Source organism: Pinus tabuliformis, chromosome 8 (genome assembly GCF_031772625.1).
Source record: "Pinus tabuliformis cultivar Carrire ecotype Pingquan chromosome 8, CPIR1, whole genome shotgun sequence".
In the NCBI taxonomy this organism is placed as follows: domain Eukaryota; kingdom Viridiplantae; phylum Streptophyta; class Pinopsida; order Pinales; family Pinaceae; genus Pinus; species Pinus tabuliformis.
Genome location: NC_142294.1, coordinates 1,971,251,657 through 1,971,277,225, shown reverse-complemented (window position 1 = coordinate 1,971,277,225; position 25,569 = coordinate 1,971,251,657). Strand labels below are relative to the sequence as shown.

General features: G+C 36.7%; 1 protein-coding gene across 3 annotated transcripts in view; it reads left to right on the top strand.

Annotated features, from left to right (window-relative positions):
• LOC149244347 (dihydroneopterin aldolase 1-like) overlaps positions 1–19,431 on the top strand; it is an 83,585-nt gene extending 64,154 nt beyond the window's left edge. For 2 of the 3 annotated variants that reach the window (XM_089374819.1, XM_089374818.1), the window contains exons 2-3: positions 18,426–18,663; positions 18,990–19,431. In XM_089374819.1, coding sequence (XP_089230945.1) covers positions 18,467–18,663; positions 18,990–19,188 — 396 coding nt within the window. In that variant the 5' untranslated portion in view covers positions 18,426–18,466 and the 3' untranslated portion in view covers positions 19,189–19,431. The remainder of the gene's footprint in view (positions 1–18,425; positions 18,664–18,989) is intronic. The other variant, XM_089374820.1, reaches the window with a different exon arrangement.
• Positions 19,432–25,569: the final 6,138 nt, after the last annotated feature.

Genomic DNA, 25,569 nt, shown 5'->3' with positions numbered 1-25,569 from the left:
TAAATATTGCTGAAAACACAAATTCTGGAAATTTTACAGAATGCTGGAAATTGCAGAAATAAAAATCAACAGTAACAAACAGCCATTAAAAAACATTTAAACACTGAGATTTTTGGTCAATGTGACCCTGGAAAACCCCCCTACAACTCTTGGGGAAAACCAGTTTGAGAGCTCTTCTTTATTTCTGGAAAATGCCTTTTACAGTGAGAACATTTTCAGCGAAACAAATTTTTCCAGCAAGCAAACTTATCTGTTTTTTAGCCTAACAGACAATCTGGAAATTTGCTGTACGAATTGTACGAACCGTACGGATGTACGGACGTACGGACGGACTGTACGGACAGACCTCGGTTTCGTGCAGAAAATCGCCTCCTTGAAATTCGTGCCCAAAAATCAGTTTTTCTCTGTTTGCTCAGCAAAAATCTGCCTTTTTCTGCTTGTTCTTTCAGCTGTACGGATTTGCTGAAGTGCTGCTTTGGTATGTGTGCCAAGCTGTTGCCTCTTTCTCCGTCCTGTCCAGAAATCTCCCTTGCTCTCTTGCTTTCCTTCTCCCAATCTGCTCATGAAAGAATGAATGATCTTTTCCTCATTTTCCTCCCTTAATCCAACCCTAAGTGATTTTTGGGTGATCCCTAAATCCAATGGCTGAAATAGATTTAGATCAATGGCTGAGATTAAATGCTCATTTAAATCTCACTTTCTATTTTTTGATTCACCCCACTTTAATAAAGATCCACTTAGTCATTTATTTCCAAAGTCACTTTTCCTTTCTAATTTTTCATTGACTTTATAAAAGTCCCTTTAAAATTAGACTTAGTAACTTTATCACTTAAAGTCATTTTTAAATTAGATTTAACTTTATAAACATTATAAAGTTACTTTAGGAGAAAAATTAAATTCTTTTGGACACTTTTCCCTAGGCCAAAGATCAAAGCCTTAAGGAACCACCTGTTCTCCGGTACCAAATTTCAACAAGGAAATAAAAAACCTTAGTTAGATATTATGTTATTGTACTTGTGTATTTTGTTTGTGCTTGTTAATAAAAAATGCAGGGATATATTGAAGAAAGCAAAGTTGGCACCAATTGACATCATACTTTTGGTATCGCATGTTTTGCTTGGTTGTATTTGTCAATTGTATTGCAGGTATAAAGATTATGGCTAAATTTCGAGGGAGCACAAGGAAACCCTACAAGGTTTGTAAAAATAGTAACTCAAGATAATAAAAATTCATAGTAAATCTTCTTCATATTACAAGTTAGGGTCAATTTGAAGATTGTTACTAACTTTCTCATGTCTAGGATTTTGGATCATAATGATCCTTGTTAGGATGATTAATCATTAGATTGTGTTAAGTTATGGTATGTTCTATGCTTTAGAGCAATTTACTTCAATTTCTTTTTATTAGCCCAATGTCAATTCACAGTTTAGCAATTACATTAACATAAAGTAAAATGCTGATAGAACATAAATAAATCGATAGAAGACAAGCCAAGTCAAGAGACACCAGATGTGGCGGCTAGCTAGGGACAAACTCCAATGTGGGGAACCCTTTGATCAATTCTTCTATATTCTTCAATAATTCAGTAGAGAGGGAGATAGTACAATATCACAAATCTGTGATTTTATATCAGTGATAATATATCAACAACCAACAAAGTCAAAGCTAGTCAAACAGCTCCAATTTGACCTCTAGTCAACCTTGAAGAACTCGGTCTTCAACAGCAAACATCAGTAGCCCAAAACAGTCCTCGGTCAATGGTCAAAACAGCAGTCAACAAATCAGCAGCCTGCGGTCAGCCCTAACCAGTCAACGTTGGTCAACATTTTGGTCAACGCAACACCCAAACAGCAATGCGCAGGTCAACGCATTCCCAACAGCCCTGAACCTCGGTCAACGCAGCCCAGAAAGTCAACGCTGCCCTAAACAGAAATTTCGTCCTCCTTCTTGCACATGTGAGAGAGACTGCTCCTACGTTGGCCCAATAAGATTAGGAGAGAGAAGATGTGTGTTGAGATGATGTGAAATAATGCCACAAGGTATCTTCCTTTTATATGAATCATTGAGGTTAAGCTGGGGGTGTGCTACACACTTTATCTTGCTAGCCGACCTTGACAAATTGTCAAGTATTTACAAATAAATTCATATCTCCATAAATACATGTCAGAATCGGATGATCTTTAGATCAATCCTACACCTCTCGACGAGAGGAATCCAAGAAAAATATCAGCTGTCATAAATAAGATGACCCATATGGGGTTTGGCCCTAGTTGCCAATTTTAACAAATTGAATCTACCTTCACCATACTATCTCTTGTCATTTGTTTATTTTTGTGAAACTTTAATCTTTAGGGTTCACTAGAAAACCCTAGCCTATCGGTTCAAACAAATCTGATAACAATTTTCTAAGCCGAACAATTTAACAACTTTCTAAGCCAAACTACTTCTCTACCAGCTTCACATGTTGTAATATATTCGGCTTTAGCACTACTTAATGCAACTGAGTCTTGCTTTCTACTCATCCATGAGATCATAGAAGATCCCAAGCTAAAACATCCACTAGTAGTGCTTTTTCCATTTGTCTCACTGCCACCACAATTAGAGTCTAGCCCAATAACTGTATCTCATTACCAATATATCTTAGGCAGTGATGTATTTTTCCATGAAGATATCTCAAAATATTTTTAGTTGCTATCCAATGATCATGCCTTGGCTCCATCTGGAATTGACTAAATACATTTACTGCAAAACGTATGTCAGACCCAGTGTTCACAAGATACATCAAGGAGCCAATCAACTATCGGTAGCATGTAGGATTAACAGGGTTTGATATTGAACTCCTTGACTTTTTCAAGTTAGTGATCATAGGAGTTGCCATTGGTTTACTGCCCATCATGAAAACTTCTGCAATATCTTGATCACATATTCCCCTTAACCAAGATAGATTTTACCAGGTTTCTGCCATACTTCTAATCTCAAGTAGTAGTGCATAAGCCTAAGATCCTTCATGTCAAATTCAATTGATAACTACTTGCCTTTTTAAATATGATGCTCTACTCCTGTAACTAGTAAATCTTTCATATATAATAGTATGATCACAGGTTCATTCTTGACCACCTTGATGTAGAGGTTAGGATCTGCAAAACTCTTGACAAAACCAAGTCTTAGAAGATATGCAGCCATTCTTGCATACCATGGTCTAGGTGCTTGCTTCAAGCCATATAGAGCCCTTTTTAACTTGCAGACATGTGTTTCCTTATCATGGACTTCAAATCCTTGGGGCTGCTCAATGTAAGCTTCTTCATCTATTGTTCCATTTAGAAAAGTTGTCTTAACATCCATTTGATGAATGTTCCATCCTATAGTACTAGCCAGAGAGATCAATGATCTAATGGTCATATATCTAGCTGTAGGAGCAAAGGTTTTTTGAATCGATTCCTTTCTTTTGAGGGAAGCCCTTTGCCACAAACCTTGCTTTATACTTGTCAATGCTCCCATCAACTACATGTGTGAACTTGTATAAACTTTTGGAGGTGACAAGTACTATTCTTCTTACATTGCTTTCTTCCATTCTTGATATTCGATTGCTTTCTCATAAGTGGAGGGTTCTACTTCAATAAGCTTATTCATGTAAGATGCATAACCTGAATATCTTTTAGGCTTCTTGCTTTCTGTGTGTTAGCACTAGGTTTGTATCTTCACAAAGGGTCTAAATGTTTTGAGAGCCAATTGACAACTTCATTTAGAAAGAGTGAAGGCTTAAGTGTTGGACTATATTAAAATTTTATGTGAAAGGATGGCATAAGGGTTAGGAACATGTCAAAGAGGTTTATTATGTCATGCCTAATGTTTTACCTAAGTTTTGCAGCCAATCGAATGAAGTATATCGAAAACAGGTGGCGTTACGAAATATTTTCATAGCGCCTACATGAAATATAAAGTTAAAAGGTTTCTAACCGCCCTTTGAAGCATTTCAAGCGCCCAAACCATTTTTTAAGTAATTTAACTCATGTTAAAGCCTGATGTGACATTTGGTGGACTTTCCAAGCATTAGAGAAGGTTTTAAAGTTAAACCCTAAAAACTGCAGTTTTTTGTAACAAGGTCATTTCCAGCATACCTAAGAGGAGAAGGTTTTAAATTAAGCCCTTGTTTTGGGACCTGGTTGTTAATACAAACCAGTATATATGTAATTTGAATGTTATTGTAATGGGATTTGGACCACATGCTTTTATCGCATATTTCTCAAAGGAAGAGGGATTTTCTCTGTGTATTTGGTCGATCTCGGAGGCGTGGTGCCCTCCGAAACCCTTTCTGTGCATCTGAATTGATATTTGCCTGTTGACTGGTATTTATGCGTATATTCGGGTTTGTTTCCTTTCTTCTGAGTTTTATTAACAATGATTCGACTTTGTTTTTCAATTAACATTTCGATTGAAGCTGTTGGGGTGGTTTTCCTTTACATCGGCAGGCCCTGTTTCCCTTATATGCATCGTTGAGTTCCGCAGGCGGAAACTCTGTTTTACACAAGAAAACCGTGAAAAACCTTAGCCAGAATTGAATTTCAGACTTGAAACTCTATTAAATAGGACCTATACCCATATCAAGGTCGAAACCCTGATCGCATCGCTGAGTTGGAGCAGAAAGGAACTAACCTTTTGAAGTGCCGAGGTCCGAAGTGTGACTTCTGGACCCGAAACCTTATAAGGGTGGTTTTATAACATATCGGGTCCGCGGTTTAATCGGATCGCAAGACCCAAGTGGGAAGAGTTTGGCAAGGAGGCATTGAAATCGTCGATTGCGATTTCCGATACTAGCACGTGTTATCGCATCGGGGGAAGGAGCATTGGAAGGGCGATACTTAAAGCGCTAATAGTGTATTTGCGTATAACACATTCCTTTGGAAAACTGCGCCGATAGTGTATCTCTGTGTATTAATACTTTCCTTTGTAAAAGCTCGCTGATAGTGTATTTCATGTGAAATAGCATTACAGCAGTGAAACTCCGCCAATAGTGCATTTCCGTGTATAATGACTTTATGGTTGTGTGAGACCGCCGATAGTGTATTTTATACACGATTGTGCTAATTTCACCCAAAAGCCCTGTCGATAGTGTATTTTGTAATTCCTATGGAATTGCAGTCTCGATAGAGGAAATGAGGCCTGGTTGTATGAATTGTTCCTGATAACAAGGGTTGGGGCGATTAAAGAGAAAGAAGTGTTGATAGTGATAAAAAAAGGGGAATTTATAAACAGTTAGCCTAGAAATAGATGACTGATACATCTATGGATGAAGGAGAAGGGTTACAGCCAGAATTAGAGGAAATTATATCAGGATTTAGGCGTTTGTCTATATCGCCTACACCCATGCCACCATTAGTGGTATCAGAGCAACTTTTTGACACTGAATTGAATCTCAGAAGCAGAAGAAAGAAAGTTAATATGGCTTTCAGAGTTGGACGAGGACGTGGTAGAAGAGGACGACTAGTTGCAAACGCTGAAGTAATGGAAGCTGTGCAACAGATGCAAGCCAGGTTGGAGGCATTAATAGCAGGGAGAAATATAGATGATGGGGATGTTAGTGAGCTTGAGGTTGAAGCTGAAGGAGAGGAGGAAGCTGTAGCAGTTACTCCTGAGATGAGATTCTTCCAGTCAGTGTTGAGATCCACAGCTAGGCCAAAGACTGAGGTTTCAATATATGAAGGAGGACTGAATCCAGAAGAATTGATAGACTGGATTAATGGCATGGAGAAATTCTTTGACTATGAAGAAACAGAAGATGAGAAGAAAGTAAAGTTCGCTGTCACCAAGCTAAAAGGCCATGCAGCACTTTGGTGGGATGGAGTGCAGGCAGAAAGGAAGAGACTTGGCAAGCAACCAATCAAGAATTGGAGCAGGATGGTAGCAAAGCTAAGAGGTAAGTTTCTACCAAGTAATTACCAACAAATCTTGTTCAAATAGATGCAAAATCTTAGACAGAGTTCTATGACAGTGAAAGAGTACATAGAGGAATTCTATAAGGTAAGCATAAGAGCTGGACAAACTCAGGATACAGATGAGAAGGTGGCTAGATATGTGAATGGCCTTAGGATGGACATTCAAGATGAGATAAGTATACTGTCTCCTAAAACAGTAGAGGAAGCTTATCAGATGGTACTGAAAACTGAAGAAAAGCTCATGAGGAAGCAGTCTGCCAGAGGGAGAGGTACTTTCCGAGGAAGGGGAAGTCAAGGTGGTAGAGGAAGATCTACAACACCTAAAGATGGAGCTAGTAGCAGCTCAACCCAACATGGTGATGCAAGTGGCAAAGGGAGTTTTTCTAGAGGAAGAGGAGGCAGAGGAAGAGGAAAAGAAGTAAGATGTTACAGATGTAACAAACTTGAGCTTTTGAGCGCCCAAAGAATGCAGGAACAAGCCAGAGGAATGCAATTGATGCTCAAGTTGAGGGAGAGGCAACAACAGTAGCAGTGGCAGAAGAAGAAAATATACTAGAGAGAGGAGAATCTTTGGTAATTAATAAAGTTTTGCTCAAGCCAACAAAGGAGATCGCTGAACCATCACAAAGAAAAACCTTGTTTAGAACAGTGTGTAAGGTTCAAGGGAAATGCTGTCAGATGATCATTGATAGTGGTAGCACTAATAATTTGGTCTCTACAGAAGTGGTGGAGAAATTGAAGCTGAAGACAATGAAACATCCAACACCTTACAAGATGTCATGGTTACAAAAGGGACATCAACTGTTAGTGAATGAACAATGTGAAGTGGAGTTGTAGTTGGGCAAATATAAAGACAAAATTGTATGTGATGTGATGCCAATGGATGTGTGTCACATATTGCTTGGAAGACCTTGGCAATACGACAGAGGAGCTATGCATGATGGGAAAAGAAACACCTAAAATTTTGGTAAAGATGGTATCAATCATACATTGCTGCCTATGGGAGAAGAAGATGCATCAGAAAAGAAGACTGATCCAAAAACTCTGTTACTGGGAGGAAAGGAATACTTGCAGCAGATTGAAGAGAATGAGGTAAATTTTGCTGTAATTTGCAAACCTAAGGTAATAATGACTTCCACTAAAGTTTTTGATTTACCCATTGAAATTCAAGAAATGCTAGACAACTATTGTGATATCATTGTTGATGATCTGGCTAATGAGTTGCCACCCATTAGAAGAATCAACCATCATATAGATTTGATTCCTGGAGCAAGTCTACCTAACAAAGCAGCTTACAGAATGACTCCCACAGAGAATGAAGAGGTTAGGAAGTAGGTGTAGGAACTGCTTGACAAAGGACTGATCCTGGAGCAAGTCTACCTAACAAAGCAGCTTATAGAATGACTCCCATAGAGAATGAAGAGGTTAGGAAGCAGGTGCAGGAAACTGATCAGAGAAAGCTTGAATCCTTGTGCAGTACCAACAGTGTTGAGTTCAAAGAAAGATGGAGGCTGGAGAATGTGTAAAGATTCAAGAACCATCAATAAAATCACAATCAGGTATAGATTTCCTTTACCTAGGATTGAAGATTTAATGGATTGCTTGAGTGGAGCAAAGTATTTTTCAAAACTAGATCTTAAAAGTGGGTATCATCAGATAAGGATGAGTGGAACACTGCCCTTAAGACAAATGAGGGATTGTATGAGTGGAGAGTAATGCCTTTGGGGTTGTCAAATGCACCAAGTACGTTTATTAGACTCATGAATGTTCTTAAGGAATTTATTGGTAAATTTGTAATAGCATATCTGAATGATATGTTAGTCTACAACAGGTCTAAGGAGGAGCACATGAGAAATCTGAATTATGTCTTACAAAGGCTACATCAAGAGAAATTATTGCTGAATTTGAAGAAGTGTTCATTCATGAAAGAAGAGCTAGTGTACTTGGGTTTTGTTATTTCTGCTGAAGGGCTGAAGATGGATCCAGAAAATATCAAGGCAATCATGGAGTGGCCTTCCCCAAAAAGTGTTTTTGAGGTAAGAAGTTTTCATGGTCTTGCTAGTTTTTATAGAAAATTCATAAAGAATTTCAGTGAGATCAATGCACCTATTATTGAGACCATAAAGAAGGATAAACAACCATTTAGATGGACTGCTGAAACAGAAAAGAATTTTCAGCTATTGAAGAAGAAAATCACTGAAAAGCCTATTTTGATTCTACTTGATTTTAGTAAGCCTTTCCTAGTAAAGTGTGATGCCAGTGGAGAAGCAATTGGAGGTGTTTTAAGTCAGGAAGATAGACCTATAGCTTATTTTAGTGAAAAGCTGAATGATTCCAAAAAGAAGTATTCTTCTTATGATAAGGAGTTCTATGCAGTTGTACAGTCATTGAAGAAGTGGAGGCATTATCTAATGTCAAAGGAATTCATACTTTATTCAGATAACCATGCACTACAGTATATTATGCAGCAACCAAAGCTTAGCCAGAAACATGCTAAATGGGTAGAGTATCTTCAAGGTTTCCATTTTGTCTTGAAACATATAAATGGCCAATCAAACAAAGTTGCAGATGCCTTAAGTAGGAGAAATATATTACTTCAAGAGAGTCAAATTCAAGTGTTAGGTTTTGATTTTCTTAAAGAGTTATATGAGACAGATTCTTATTTTAAAGAGGCATTTGCAACTTGTAAGAATCTTGTTTTGATGGATAGGAGTAAATGGTTGGATTATTTCTTACAAGATGGACTGTTATTTAAAAGGAATCAGCTATGCATACCAAACTGTTCTATTGGGGAAAATTTAATCAAAGAAAAACATAGTGGAGGACTTGCAGGACATTTTGGTATAGAGAAAGCTTATGAACAGTTGAACAGATTTTATTTCTAGCCAAAAATGAGATCTAAAGTGGAAAAATATGTGAAGACTGTAAAGTTTGTCAATATGCAAAGGAAAGAAGCCAAAACACAGCTTTGTATGTTCCATTACCAATTCCAGATAACCCTTGGGATATGGTAAGTATGGATTTTGTTTTGGGCCTACCAAAAACTCAAAGGGGTAATGATTCAATTTTTGTTGTAGGGGACAAATTTTAAAAAATGGAACATTTTATTCCATGTTATAAAACTAGTGATGCTACTCACATTGCTAATTTGTTTTTCAAGGGGATTGTAAGACTGCATGGGTTGCCTAAGAGGATTGTCTCAGACAGAGATTCCAAATTTGTTGGACAATTGTGGAGGACATTATGGAAGAAATTGGGAACTAAACTGAGTTTCAGTTCTGCCTATCATCCACAGACTGATGGACAGACTGAAGTTGTGAATATGAGTTTGGGCAATCTTTTAAGGAGTCTTACTGCAGAACTTCCAAAACAGTGGGATCAAGTGTTGGCACAAGCTGAATATGCATACAATGACTCACCTAATAGGAGTACAGGACAAAGTCCATTTCATATAGTTTATGGAATGCATCGAAGAGGAGTATCTGAGTTAAGAAACTTGGGGAAAGATGAGATGAGAAGTGCAGAGGGTGAAGATTTTTCTTCAGAAATGCAAGCAATACATGAACAAGTGAAACAACAACAACAGGAAAGCAACATCAAGTACAAAACCAGAGCAGAGATGAGAAGAAGAGAGGTAAACTTTGAAGTTGGAGATTTGGTATTAGCACACCTCAGAAAGGAAAGATTTCCAAAAAGGGAGTATAACAAATTGAAGTTCAAGAAAATTGGACCATGCAAAGTATTAAGGAAGTTTTCTGCAAATGCATATGAAATTAAATTAACCCCTGATGTTGGAATATCTCCAATTTTCAATGTTGGAGAACTGTACAAATATGAAGGTGAAACCGCAGATGATACAACATAGGATCAGGAAACACAAGAGATTGACTGGGTAAAACAGTTACCTACAACAAAAGAATTACGACCAGAAAGGATTTTGGACAAGAAGGTGTTCAAGAAAACCAGAGGACAGGAGTACTTTCAGTGTTTGGTAAATTGGAAAGATCAGCGAACTGCTGAAGCTACTTGGGTAACAAAAAGCATGCTACAGAAGCTGGGAAATTCTGTAGAAGAGCTCATGGACAGGAGCCCATGAAGAATTTTGTCCTCAGGAGTCTTATGCAGGAGCATGAGACTCGGAGGGAAAATCTTCAAATTTATTCCAAAAATACAAAAAAAATCTACAAGCAAAGGAGTGGGATCCTTTAGCCATCAATTTCCATGTTTTTCTAGTTTAGCATAGAGATAGAATTTAGGAATAAATCATGTTGTAATAAAGGTTAATAGTTAAGCCATAGTGGAGGTTCTTGAGGAGAATACCTCGCTGAACAGATAGGATTAGTTAAGCATAGTGGAGGTTCTCGAGGAGGATGTCTCGCAGAACTGATAGTTGTATTAAATTAAGCCCTTGTTTTAGGACCTGGTTGTTAATACAAACCAGTATATATGTAATTTGAATGTTATTGTAATGGGATTTGGACCGCGTGCTTTTATCGCATATTTCTCAAAGGAAGAGGGATTTTCTCTGTGTATTTGGTCGATCCCGAAGGCGTGGTGCCCTCCGAAACCCTTTCTGTGCATCTGAATTGATATTTGCCTATTGACTGGTATTTATGCGTATATTCGGGTTTGTTTCCTTTCTTTTGAGTTTTATTAACAGTGATTTGACTTTGTTTTTCAATTAACATTTCTATTGAAGTTGTTGGGGTGGTTTTCCTTTACATCGGCAGCATCTCTTTCCCTTATATGCATCGTTGAGTTCTGCACGCGGGAACTCTGTTTTACACAGGAAACCCGTGAAAAACCTTAGCCGAAATTGAATTCTGGACTTGAAACTCTATTAAATAGGACCTATACCCATATCGGGTTCGAAACCTTGATAGCATCGTTGAGTTGGAGCGGAAAGGAACTAACCTTTTGAAGTGCCGAGGTCCGAAGTGTGACTTCCGGACCAGAAACCTTATAAGGGTGGTTTTATAACATATTGGGTCCGCAGTTTAATCGGATCGCAAGACCCAAGCGGGAAGAGTTTGGCAAGGAGGCATTGAAATTGCCGATTGCGATTTCCGATAACACCACGTGTTATCGCATCGGGGGAAGGAGCATTGGAAGGGCCGATAGTGTATTTGCATATAGCATATTCCTTTGGAAAACTGCGTCGATAGTGTATCTCTATGTATTAATACTTTCCTTTGTAAAAGCCTACCGATAGTGTATTTCATGTGAAATAGCATTACGACAGTGAAACTCCGCCGATAATGCATTTCCGTGTATAATCACTTTATGGTTGTGTGAGACTGCTGATAGTGTATTTTATACACAATTGTACTAATTTCACCCAAAAGCCCTGTCGATAGTGTATTTTGTAATTCATATGGAATTGTAGTCCCGATAGAGGAAAAGAGGCCCGCTTGTATGAATTGTTCCCGATAACAAGGGTTGGGGCGATTAAAGAGAAAGAAGTGTTGATAGTGATAAAAAAAGGGAAATTTATAAATAGCCAACCTATAAATAGATGACTGATACTCCTGTGGATGAATGAGAAGGGTTACAACCATAATTAGAGGAAATTATATCAAGATTTGGGTGTTTGTCTATATCGCCTGCACCCAGGCCACCATGACTTCTTTCCTCTGATGTGTTCCTATGTTGCTCCAATGAAGACAAACTTAGGGCATGGAGGTTGCCCACTATCGCTGTAAAAAGTCCTTCTCCAATAGTCAACTTAGGGCCTGTCAAACTGCGCCCTTGGCTGCCTCTTTTGTCCTTCAAAGATCAGTCTCTGAGCACCAAACCACTGCCACTCTTAGTAGACTTAATGTCCTTCTTAGGTCTGCACTTAGGGCATCCTTCGGATACCTACTTACTGCCCTCCAATCAACCACAAGATGCCCACCCTCATCCACTAGCAAAAAATCAACTTGAAAACATACCTTTTCATACATTCTTGGGCTTGTGCATCTGCTATAGGTTCTCTACTTGGTTAGGGATTCTATCAATCCACTTCAGCCCTATCTTCCTGCTCTTGAAACCCCCCCAAGCTGCGGCCCTCCTTGTTGGAAAACAAATTAGGGCAACTTCTTGAATTAATGTTTTCCATTCATGATATTTACCTGTGATATTTATGATTTCTTAATTATGATTATGTTCTTCATCATCAAATAAATGGAAAAACAAATAAAGATCACATGAACACAAGATGTAGGCTCCACACCAAGGCAAAACCCCTCTAACGGGAAAACCAGAAGAATTTCTCTTGTTATCAACTTCAAAGGAGACATCCAAGACCCAATACAAGGTCTCTAACTCTCATCGAGAGCTAAGTTAACCAACCAACCAAACTTCCATTTCTCAAACTTCAAAGATGGACTTCATCAACTTTTTGCAACTTCGGATTTGAGTAAAACTTAGAGACTTTGTACATTTCAGGCCTCAAAGACTTCTACACAAAAACAACTCCTTCGTATAACTCTTCTAGCCCTCTAGCAACCTTCGCATGTTTTTCTAACTGCAGACCAAATCCTCAAGTATGTGCATAGATGATCTGTTTTTAAGGAGGACACAATTTCTCTTATAAATAGCCTTCCAAGTGGGTCCATAAGCCTTCTCTAGGCTGACATCTATTGACTGGTTCCATAAGCCTTCTCGGGAGTAGTCTTAGACACTTCCTAGAACAAAAGTAATTTTTCTTTCTTTGTTACAAGAGCACGAATGGGTATAATGATAATGACCATGACTCATGACACAAACCTAAAAGAAGACAATGGATGCTTGACCTATTGACCAAATGACATAAGCATGAAACCCATGCTTTATAAATATTTTTCTTCTTTTGATCAATACATAAGAATTACATCATGACATGACACAAATGACAATTATGAAGACTGAAACTACTTACGATTTCCAACATTCCCTCTTAACTAGGGAGGTATTCATAATTGTTTAATCAGTGTAAGGATGACCTCAAGTTGAAATGTTCCCAGAAGAGTACAACGACATATTCAATGATAGATACCATTAAGGTACCAACTCAACTCATCAAAGATCCAAGTGTCATCAAGGCTACCCGCCAAGACACTAATTCAAGGATCAAAGTGTCATCTCTAAGACACTAATTCAAGGATCCAAGTGTCATCTCAAAACACTAATTCAAGGATCCAAGTGTCAAGACACTAACTCATCAGGGATCTAGGTGTCATCTATCAAGACACTAACTCATTAGCGGCCCCAGTGTCATCGAGGCTTCTTGCCAAGACACCTGCTTATCATAGATTCCGATGTCATCTAGGCCAATACATCAATTCCAATATATCTCTGAACATCATTCAGGCCAAGACACCAACCCTCTCAGGGATCTAGACATCATCAAGTTCAAGATATCCACCCTAAATAGGGATCTCCATATCATCTAGACCAAGATACCTTCCCTCACAGGGCTCTAGGTAATCCACACCAAGATGTCCTCCTTTACAGGGATCTAGATATCAATTAGGCTAAGGTACCAACCCTAATTGGGTTCTAGGTACCATCTAAGCCAAGATATCCTCCCTCACAGGGTTCTAGGTATTGTCTAGGCTAACTGCCAAGATACCAACCATGTCACCATTCTCTCCTCATGGCCTTCACTAGACGTACCACTATTAGTCTTCGCCTATTGCATGACTCATGAAGTAGAGAATCATGTCCTCCCTCTTGACTATGGAGGATACAGTCTTTCCTTCACAACGGAAATATATCCAAGCTCCCTCTCAACTAGAGAGATAAGTTCATCATCAATTATTTTATTCTTTCAGTGACACATGCTCTTCTTCTTGCATCATCACGTCATCAGAGAACTTTGACCTTTCGGAACATCATTCTTTTTATCTTCATGTGGCAACAAAGTCATCTTTCAATCATCAATGTGAAATCTTCAATATTATTAGGTTTTCTTCAACTCACTCTTTCCTTCGCATCTCATTATATCAAGTTTGTATCATGGAGCCATCTTCTTTCTTCAATCTTGTGATAGGATCTTAAACACCATTTTCATCTTTGTTATCATTAACGAAGGCATTTAATGAAACTTTCCAACTTCAAGTTGATCATAGCTTCCTTATGAAAGTAATCTCCTTATTCTTATACGAACTTGACCTCCAGGTTATCTTCTCGTACTGCTATCTCATCATGATGACCTTCTCATCAAAGCATCAACATCCTCATGGTACATCTCCATACGAGTCTTCCTTCATGCATCAGAGTGCCCAACGATCGAAGTTGATTACCAAGTTATAATTTTCTTTTGGAGACTTTAACCATCCCTTCTGAATGAGCTTGCTTCTTGTATTTGGATTTTGACCATATTATGTACTTGCAATATCCACTAAGAAGTACGACCAAGCAAAATATACAAATATAAAAGCATGATATCAATTCTGCCAATTCAACTCTTGCTCGGGTTTTATTACATACCCTAGATTGAATTTGCAAACCCTAGATGTTAAGAACTAGGGTTGCTATAGAGGGGACAACCAAACTAGGGTTAGGATTTTTCAATTTACTAGGGTTTTTCCAATTCAAGACCCTTTTAGGGTTTATGAACACTAGATACCAACAACCTTAAAAAAATTAAGTTCTACAAATCGTAGATTCCTGCCCTACAAAGTATGTATACAAAACCCTAATACATAAGCATCATGTCATCACTTTCCCTAGAAATTAAGTAGACCCTCTACACATGTATGTAATTATACATACTTCATGAACAAAGACTATGTATTTGAACTTCATCTAGTTTCAAAGCCTTCTGGCTTGCACATGTATGATCTTTATCATCTTTTATCTGTATAGGCAGTCTTTCCATGATTCTCTTGTCTAGCTGCAGAGATGAGAGCTTCAATTGTTGAATCTTAATGCTATATTTCTGCCATAGAGATGATGCCTCAGAAGTCAATGCTATGGTTGATGCTCTAGCTATATTGTTATTATATAGGCCGACTTCATCATTTTTATGCTTCAGAGATAATCTCAATCTCCTTCAAATGATTTGAATCAAACTTGATATATTCAATGATGTGCTTCATGTATAATGCATTCCTTAACCATCATCGTCATAAACACCTTGGTCATTTAAGTCTACAACTGTACATTACTGTTTTTCTTAAATTGCTGCAATAGGGGCTACTGTCAAGTCACACGTCCTTATCATCAAGATTATCTGAGACTCACGGTCAGAGTAATACGATTTTCATTTTCACTGTCCATATAATTTTAGATGCTTTACAACGAGGAGATAACCTGAGCCATAAGTAGAGCAAGCTATAGTATATATTCGAGCCATATTGAGCCTGTGCGAATCAAATCAGAGTTACAATGTTTTAAGCCATAAATGCAATCTGTGGTTTCAACAATGTGTAATTTCACCAATCTATTGAGAAGTGTATACTAGTTTCCAAAGAACAACTGAGTTATTGAACCATCATGAGTTATGATATGCAAGCCATAGTACTTTAACGGATTGAATCATTCGAACCTTTCATGATGCCATCTTTCAAATATAAAGTCGAATCTGAAAGATTACCACATTCAATCCTGTATGATGTCGCAATGTCTCGACTCTTTAGGATGTATAGTCATTCCATATAAAGTAACGAGCCATACTATATCAAATGCGAGTCATGTCAGATTATAGGCGACCACGAGTGCAAGCTTTTCCAGAAGACATATGAGCCATTTTCTTTGTTATAGCAGGCCACTGTTTGATTCATATCAAATCAAAGTGTTGATACGTGAGCCGTTGCAAAGTGATGCAACAGAAGAGCAAGTCTCTGTAGGTTCGTTCAAACCACCAAAGGATGTTTAGTAGTGCAGCATAAATTACAGATGCTATATTATTTTTTGATATCACCAAACAATACTTCTGAACCATGTGATCTCAATAATTACGCCGATAGGTGTCTCTTTTTGAAAATGGTCAGGCCAACCTTCGTCTACCCTTTTTGTCCTGGGATGACATCTGTCCACAGTTTGATTGGTCCAATAAGTTTTAACGATGTGTGCAATTATGGAATGAATACATAAACGACATGCACAATTATGGGCAAGGAACAAAGTTTGCTCGGTCATCACGATCAGGGAATATGGTGAAAGATGAGTAGTTTGACACATTGACAAAGTATTGAGTTTCGAACTAAAAGATAAGACGGATACATTTAGGCATGGGTTAAAATAGCCAGCCTTTACCTGAGCACGTCCTCTTGGAACCTTTGGCAAATTGGTCACCGAGGGAGTAGGTCTCAGGTTCGAATCCAGGAATAGCACCAAGTCCACTAGCAAGGTTGTGATGCAGATAAATGGAGCTGAGGAGTGTTTCATCTCCATGCGGATTGTCAAGGTGCGATTCGATCCTCTCACCTCTTCCTGCATTAACCAAACTAGCTGCAGCACCACTGGGCAGGGTGGTTTATTGTTATTATCTTGCCCCTGCCAGAGCTTCTTCAGTTAATAGAAATGGGCTCTGATCTATCAATTATTTTTTGAATTTCGTGGGAGACAAAAGGTGCTGCGTCCGTTCTTTGTGTTGATTGAAAAATCCGAATAACAAGAGATTGAATCAGAATCCATGGAGGATGATGATTCTGACACTGAATTTGCCGATTCATTAAGCAATAGAGTTGATGAGATTGAGAATAGAAGGCAGTGGGATAAAAGATCCGTGAGGAGGAAGACTGAACGCAACGCCTACTTCTTTGCTGCCGTTGCCTCCAGTGTTGGTATTACTAGTATGACCGACCCGATTTGTTTGGCAAATGCAGGTTTAGTATCCATGTTTACCCCCCAACTAGCACTTTTCCCTGGTCGAATATGTTCTACCTGTTACGCAACCTGCAGGAATGGTGGCACCATTTTCCTGATGTAGTGGCAATTTCAGTGGTGAACTGTTTCAGAAGAAACACACCTAATTAATAATTATTATGCTGAGACATCAAAACTGCCGACGTTGTTGGAGAGGCAGTTGGTCCAGTCGAAATAGTGGCTTGGTACAAGTTGCTCTTGCTGCTCCAATTTATATATCTTCTTTGGCTCCTTGAGGTTTCTTACATTTCGTTGTTCCTGGTTGTAGGCATCGTCCTAAACGCTGTCGCTGAAAAAGGAGCCTTCAAAGGTTTTGCATGCAGCGAAGGGTGTTTGATAAAATTTTCTTTTTTGTTGACACTTGACGTGACATCCACCAGTTAAAGTCTTGAAAATGACAAGTTCAAGGCGCTTACCTGGAAACCTCATGAGTGTAACAGGAGGCACATTTTCGACAGAAGTATTTGACACAGAAATCGTGCCTTCATCTCATGCGAGCATTTCTCCCATTCTTCGGGTCGCTAATGAAATAGAATCATTATGTCAGGTAGATTTTATGCTTTTGAGAAAGCACACAGGCTTGACCCAGCCTCTTGTGGGAGAAGCGTATGCCAATTCAAGACTGCTCTACTGCAACGTCTGGAAAGAGTAAGCATTGTTAAAGTGCTCACGGTTTGGAGAATAACTTGATGGTGATAAGAAATGCTAAGGCATGAACGACACTAACAAAATGTTACATCAAATTTAACGTGACTTCATCATAATGTTACAGAACGGACTAGATGGTGATAAGAAATGCTAAGGCATGAGCGCCACTAACAAAATGTTACATCAAATTTTGACATGACTTCATCATAATGTTACAGAACGGATTAGATTGGACGGGCAATTTCTAATGAATTTTATGTTGTTTTGACGGAAGTTGCAACTTGCCTGGGCACAGTCTTCAAGTTTGACCACCAAGATATTTTATTTTTATTTTTTGTTTTGGCTTTTGTACGGAGTCCACGAGGAATTGAGGAGCACAGAGAATTTAATTTAATGGTGTGTTCATGGCAGAATTCAGTATGGATTTGATGGGGAAAAGGAATTCTGTGAATACATATAGAGGGTTTGTTGTCGTTATGATTCTATCTTGGAGTACGCCTTTTTATATTGTATTCGGGCGAAATTAAGAAGAGGATTGAGGGTTTATTAATATCGAATGCATGTTTTCATGCTTCTCCATTTAATAATATGGAGAAGCTCGAACTTCCATTTGAGAGGTTCAAACTAGGGATTATGTAATGTTTTTTTAAATTGATTTGATAATATGTTTATGATGTAAAATATATTATAATTTTTTAAATGAATGATAATGGTAAAAATAAAAGATTTATTTTTTAAATTTTATTAAAGAAACAGCTTGTTCTTGTGTTAATGGCGACTTTTAGAGCTAGCAGTTTACCCAGTAAGGATTTTTGGTTGTTTGGTCATAAGCAATTAATGATAATGACGAGAAATTAGTTATATCTACAAATGAAGCTAGGTAGCAAAAAACAATAAGATTGAGGAACGTGCATAAAATGTTAAGAGTAAGGAGTGAAAGGTAGGGCAAGTAAAGATGCAAGGATTTTTGCTTTTCTTGTAGTCATTTTTGCAATGCACTGATTACAGGTTTGATGAAGGGACCCTATCCATAGTGAACTAGAGTGAGTATGGATAAAGGTGGAGCTTACAAAGGAGACAAACTCATATTGCAAGGTCTGTTGTTTCACGGTTTCCATGGAGTACTTGAGGAGGAGAGAAAGCTTGGCCAAAAGTTTCTGGTGGATTTGGATGCTTGGATAGATCTTAAAAAGGCTGGAAAATCGGACAACTTAGAAGATACTGTCAGCTATGCTGAAATTTATAGGTAACATTTCTCTCTCTCTCTCTTTCTCTTTAGTACCTTTGTTTGATATTATTCTATGTAGTATTTATTTTTAAAGGTTGAACAGCACACATGATAACATTGTGTCCCTTTGACTATCATTGTCTCGTGCAATTTTTGAAAACATGGAAAAAACATTCTGTTTTGTCTTCAACTCAAACAGTTTTTGTATATGTAGTTCTTGGTTATCTCAAACAGTTTTTGTATATGTAGTTCTTGGTTATTTCAAACATTTTTTCTATATGCAGTTCTTGATTATTGAAAGTCCACTGATGGTGTTTTCTTGAACTGTGCTTGCTCTATAACAGCCTCATCAAGGATGTTATTGAAGGTCCACCTCATTCTCTCCTTGAATCAGTGGCTGATTCCATTGCATCTAGCATTTTTAACAAGTTTGCTCAAATTCATTCCCTGCGTATCAGGCTAGGCAAACCACATGTGGCAGTACTGGGGATTGTTGATTACTTGGGGGTTGAAATTTATAGGACTTCTAAGAGTGAAGAGTAGAGCTTATTCCGAAATGGGAAGTGAGATGAAAATAACTCCCCGTAGCATATTAATTTTTTCAAATTTGTGTAATTTATGATTGAAATGTCTCTTATCTAGATAAAATCCTTTGAAAGCTGTATTGCATTTGTAATTCTGCAATGCAGCAACTTAATGAGAATTTCCCATGATTACAATAAGAGAAATCTCTCACATGCAAACTTATTAAAATCAATATCATTGTTGAAATATCTTGTGCTTTGACATGACACTCTTTCTAGTCAAAAATACATTGGACTTGTCAGTGCTCTAGCATGTATAAATCAAATACTCATCCCAAATGTAAATATTCCAGTCTCTTTTAAATAGACTTCCTTTCCTCTCCATCAAAGACTTATTGTGACCTATCTTATGTGAAGTTTATGGGATTACCAGTGAGTATCTCTAGAAAATGAAGATAGAAATATTTTTTGGTAGGCGACCTAAGCATGTTTTAGATCGTGAGATTTCCTGACTATCTTGCGTCTCTATATAAAGATTGGATGTATACTTGAAGTAGTTTTGAACTTTGAAGAATTCTCTAGCAATGCCAAAGAAATCTGCTCTGTTTCTTCAACAATACAAGGGAATTTATTTTGCAATCCTTTCCGGGCAGAGAAATGTAGAACAATTGTAATTTTTTCTGCTTTTCAAATGACAATTACAGTGCATGGAATTTGCTAGTAATTAGTGGATTCGTAATTAATTGATAAGGGGATTTTTTGCATTTTCATAATGGTATGTATGCTATTGGGGGAGCTTCAAAGAGTACAAGCTGTATAGTATATCCAAAATCCTCATCAAGATATCTATAATATAGATGTCATAGATCATTCAAAGTATACCCACTTGAACATAAATTTAAATACACATCTTATGTTGCACTGGCTTTGGGATTGGAGGGATGACGGGGATGGTGGAACTCTAGGATGGCTAGCACACACCTCCAAAATTTTCCGGGATGATAGGTTGGGGAATGACCATAATAATAATAAATATTAAAAGAGATATTTAACATTTTTAGAATTTATCATGGACATGAATGATAAATATGATAAAATTTAAAGATCAAAACGTTATAATAGAGATGTCAATGATAATGGCTTTGGGGATGAAGGGATTACATGGATGGAGGGACTTTAGGATAACTGGATTATATTTTCAAAATTTTCAGGGGATAGGTTGGGGATGACAATATAATGATTAATTATGAAAAGAGTTGAATTTTTTAGAATTCACCATACACATGAATGATAAATATAATCGCACCGATAGGTGCTCTATAACCCAGTATAGGGGAGTTGTGTAGGTATTAGACGTTAGATGTAAACATTTTTTAAATGTTGGCTCTACAGGGGGAGATGTGTAGGCGTTAGACATTAGACTTAATTATGTCAACATTTTTTAACATTTATATGTTGACTTAACTAATATTATAAATTTATAATATCTATCTTAAGATAGATTATAAATAAAGTAAGATTACACAGGATAGAATGAAGTGCAACCATCACCATGGGCTGGCACCCTCCCTTGGTAGCCCCTGTGATGCTATCATGGCCTGCGATGCAGTTTATGCTATCTTGACCTGGGCTTACGAATATCTATGGTTGGATGGTAATTTGTCTTAGATGGAGACTAGTAATAGGTCTCTCATATCTACTGTTGGATGGCTAGGGTTTACAAAAGCGTAAGGAATCAGACATATGTGTGCGAGATATGCAATCAGGGATTGTAGAGCGACCAAAATCTTCAGATGCACATACACAGGGATAATGTCTTGTGGAAATTATTGAAGTGAGATACAACAGATGCACAAATTAAACAAGTGTTTGTAGGCATAAATACCCGTGGAAATTATTGAAGCGATATACAATAGATGCATGAACCAACCTATCTCCAACACAATCGTTCTCATGCACTGGGCCTTATCATGCATGGGGACAAAAAGCATCCATTGATTTCTTTGCTCATAACATCCATTGAATTCTTCTCATTTGAGCTTGCTCACAGAGGTTTACATAATTCTAGTTTATGCCTTTTTGACATAAGGGTTGGAAGGGTCGGCTTTGCTTATGGATCCTACGCTACTTAACGCTGGCGATGCCCTCGACCTCGCCCTCCATGGGTTGATGCAAGAACTTAAACTTGTAATTCACTTGTGTCTTAGTAAGAAACTAGTTTGTGTCATGAAAAACATAATAAGTAGTGATGTGATTCATACTTATATTTTCTAACATCCTTTTGTTCCCTTAAATGTTGCCAATCTTCTCTAATAATAGTGTTAAGCAAAAGTTTTGTTTCAAAGCTTTTTAGGAGTTTGTTTGAACTTGGTTTTTATCAATGTGAATGATATTTTTTTATCACCTACAAAAAATATTTAGTGTTTAAACTACAATTAATATTTCGTTTTTTAGTTATCGTTTAAAAAGTATAAAAATATTTAATCTAGTTACAATGGTTTATCATGATATGTTCATTATAGTAGAATGTTGAGAAATTAAAAAAAAAATTGGTTGATAAGATGGTTCAAAGAATGTTGAACAAATTCAAAATTATTGTTAAAAAGGGGAAAAGAAGAAATGATTAATATTTTGGCTGATGTAAAGTTTGTGTAAGAATATCAAAAAGGGATAATGTCTATAACTATATTGTGATTGCACAATTATATATCAACCTAGATCCATCTTAACTTTGGATCAATCAAGTGTTGACAGGGATCAAATCTCTTGAGGTGTGCAAACCTTTCTTGAAGTTTGGCACTAAAAAAAGAGGTTTGCGTTTCGAGAGATTTGATCCTTCTTGGCGCTTGATAAATCTGGTGTTAAGATGGATCTAGGTTAGTAATATTACAATAAAAAATCAAAACATTGAAATAAAGACATGAATGATAAATTTAATAAAATTACAATAAGCAATCAAAACATTGAAATAAAGATTGAAACAAACATAAAATTCATATTAATTATTATGAAACCAAAAACTGAATTCAAATAAATTGAAACTGATATCAAAATTAGATCTAATTACAAATTCAAACTGAAATTACAAAACCAAACACAAAATTCAAATAAGCTATTAATGTTAAGCTTGGATGTATCATATTGCCTAATCATCATTGTAATTTGTCTAGTGTCAGAAATATATATATACATTTTCAAGGTCAACTACTTTAAACAATTATTTTTTTATATAAATTATTACATAGCTTAAAGTTTAAACTCTAAATTCATAACACTGAAAGTACTACTAGTCTACTAAGTTTGGATATATTATATTGTCTAATCATCATTGGAATTTGTCCATTGTCAAAACAAAACATACATTTCCAAGGCCCAAAACTTTAAACAATTAAATTTGAAGTCTTATAGGTTAAAACATGGTCTAAAGTTTAAGCTTTAAATTTATAAAACTAAAATTACTACTTGTGTATTACTAATTAGATTTTAAAGTTAAGCTTTGTAAGCTTGAGCAATTTAACTTTTTGTTCATTTGAACAGATGAGTGACCTAATTCTAGATCGACGATTACCCAATAGATGATGAGATGCTCATTGGCAGTTTTTCTAAAATGATGGCCACAAATTTTGTACATCCATTTTTTGGAATGCTCTTGTTTGTCCTTTGAGTAGTGTCATGAACATCAACAAGGGGTCCTTATTTTGGGTAGGTTAGCTTGAAAGTTTTGTCCACTAGCTTGGCCTTGAATATTTTGTATATACATGGAATGAAAAATGTTCAAATTCAAGGAAATGTAAATACAATCACATATAATGATATGAATCTATAATAGCAACGAGTTAGGATTCAAGAGTCAAGAAAACTGATTAATAATTAATATTATGTATCGTTAGGAGAAGCATGGGTGATAATCCAAAATGGCAAAATGCTTAAAATAAGACAATGTGGGTGTCAAATGGTGAAATGTCATAAAATAACAAAAAAGGGAGTCCTCGACTCAATGCATATTCTAGCATGGAGCGTTAAGCTACTCATAAATTCAAATATTTTCATTAAGCCTATCAAAAAATGCACGAGCCTTACTTTCTCTCTCTCATTGTCACGAATGCCCTATAATTGCAACTAAATGTCATCAACATTAGCCAATCTCGCTTAAAGATATGAACCATCCCCTTCATTGATCTAGGAAGCATCCTTGGGATCTATAACCCCTATGTTGTTGGTCCTTGTAATACTATGTTGCCTTCTTTGTAAGAAGGAAAAGGTTGCTATGCACATAAGTTGTATTTTTTGAACCTCATAGAGGTAAGACTATTCCTCTTGATAGAGTGGATAAAATTTTAAGTGGACTAGTTCCTTTATGCAATTGAGGAACTAGCAACATGAGATAGTAAACACATAGTTAAAGCGCAGTTATGTGCAACTTTTTCCCCATACATCCTCCTCTTCTGTCCATGGATGCTTTTTCGTGCCATACTTAACAAATCTTCCTTTTTAGCTCTAGAGAAAGTGGGGTTAGTGAGCAACACAAATTCAATAGATTGTTGTTGGTTTATGGTTGCTTGCTCCTATGTATACATTTTTTGTATGTTATCAATAAACCCTTGTTTCACTTGAAGATCATCTATTAATGCAACTCTCTTTTCTCTCCACATACCACTTCAATATAAGTGCATACGTGGCCATATGAAGAGGTGTGTTCAACTTGTTCCATATTTTTTCAATCAACTTTTAGATTTAATTAAATAACCCTAAAGATGTGTCCCATTAGTGGATGATGGGCTTGATTTATTTGATCATGCTACTCATATTTTCCCAAGGCTAAGGGTATTTGAATATGTATTCTTGATTAGCTTAAACATTAGAGGAATGAAAGAGAATGTATTTCACATCAATCATCATTCAACATGTCCTACCTTTCTCTAATTTGTTTTGGATTCCCTCCATGTAGGCCACTTAGAACTAATAATACTTGCCTTAAGGCCCATTGCACCTCTAGCATATGCTCTAGAGGAATAAAGTTAAGTGACATACTTTGTATCTACTAGTTTCAAGAACTTTTTTACATAAATCCTATAAATAGGTAGAAAGGCACGGTGGTTGTAAATGGATATTTGTGGCTCTTTGGCATCTAAAATAATGCAGGTGATCTAAGAAAATTTTCCAATGTCTTTGAGTGCATTATTCAAAGCACACACACAACAAGGAGTCCAAAGTAAATGCTTATACCTACTTTGAATCATTAACCTTGTAGACCTACAAACTAGTGTAGCATTTGAGATAAACTATATTTGTAGAACCAATCTCTTCTATTTCATTCTTAAATGCCTTAAGTTGGAACATTGCATCCTTCATCTTTCGAGTACAATCAATTACCTTCAAGAAATAGGGCCCAATTGAAGGGGTGACACTGATGTTCAACAAATGTCTTTATTAAATATTTGTCCAACCATTCGTGGAAATTGAGCACTTGAAAGACAACCTGTGATTTCTTAAGGCCATCCATCGACCTTGCTTCTTTGAGACCCCCCTATTTAACAAGTTTGTGCTCATTTAATTGTAACTAGTGGTAATGAATTTTCTTATTATCTCTTTGTAAAGTGAAGAATGGGTGGCATTAAATAATATTCTAGTAGTAAAGAAAAATCCAACACTACATCCTTTTCCTCCTTGCGTTGTGCATTGGACATCTTTGTCACAACGAATTTCCTACTTGAAATAGTATTACTAGAATGCCCCTATGAATCCACTTGTCACAATCATTGGTTGCTCCTTGAAAGGAATCCATCTTGGTAGCCATGTGAAATTTTGTAATTTTAATTCATTTTTTTAACAAGGAGTTGCATCCTTTTACTCAATCCTCTAGAATAGCCAATAAATGTTGGTAAACTATAGTGTAGTTTCCCTACGTGTATGACTATAGAGGTTGTGTAGCCATTGCTTTGAACCATTGTTGTTTTTCATCTTTGAGTGATATTCTTAACACATTGCAACAATGTTTCTCCACATCGATGGATTTTTTTTAATTAATTATTATTATTATTTTTTTTTTTTACTCAAGCATTGTATTTATAGCTAGTCCCATTTTATATTGAGCATATGGAGATGCACTGATCTCCTTTTAATTTTTTAGCAGTTTCAAGGAATAATTTGGAAAATTGAAATGCAAATCCCAAACTAATGTATTTAATTACTATACTATTGAAACTATGAAACTAATAAAAGTTTGAAACATTGAAGTCTAAAATGATTTAGAAAAGAACAAATTCTAAAATTTAAATACTCCATGAAGGGTGAATGCACTATTCATTATGTGAAGGGAAAATAAACGAGTTGTGTGCTACTTAAAGAGTTCGAATACGCTGCAACTAAGTCCATTGGTGGATTGTGTAGCTAAATTCAA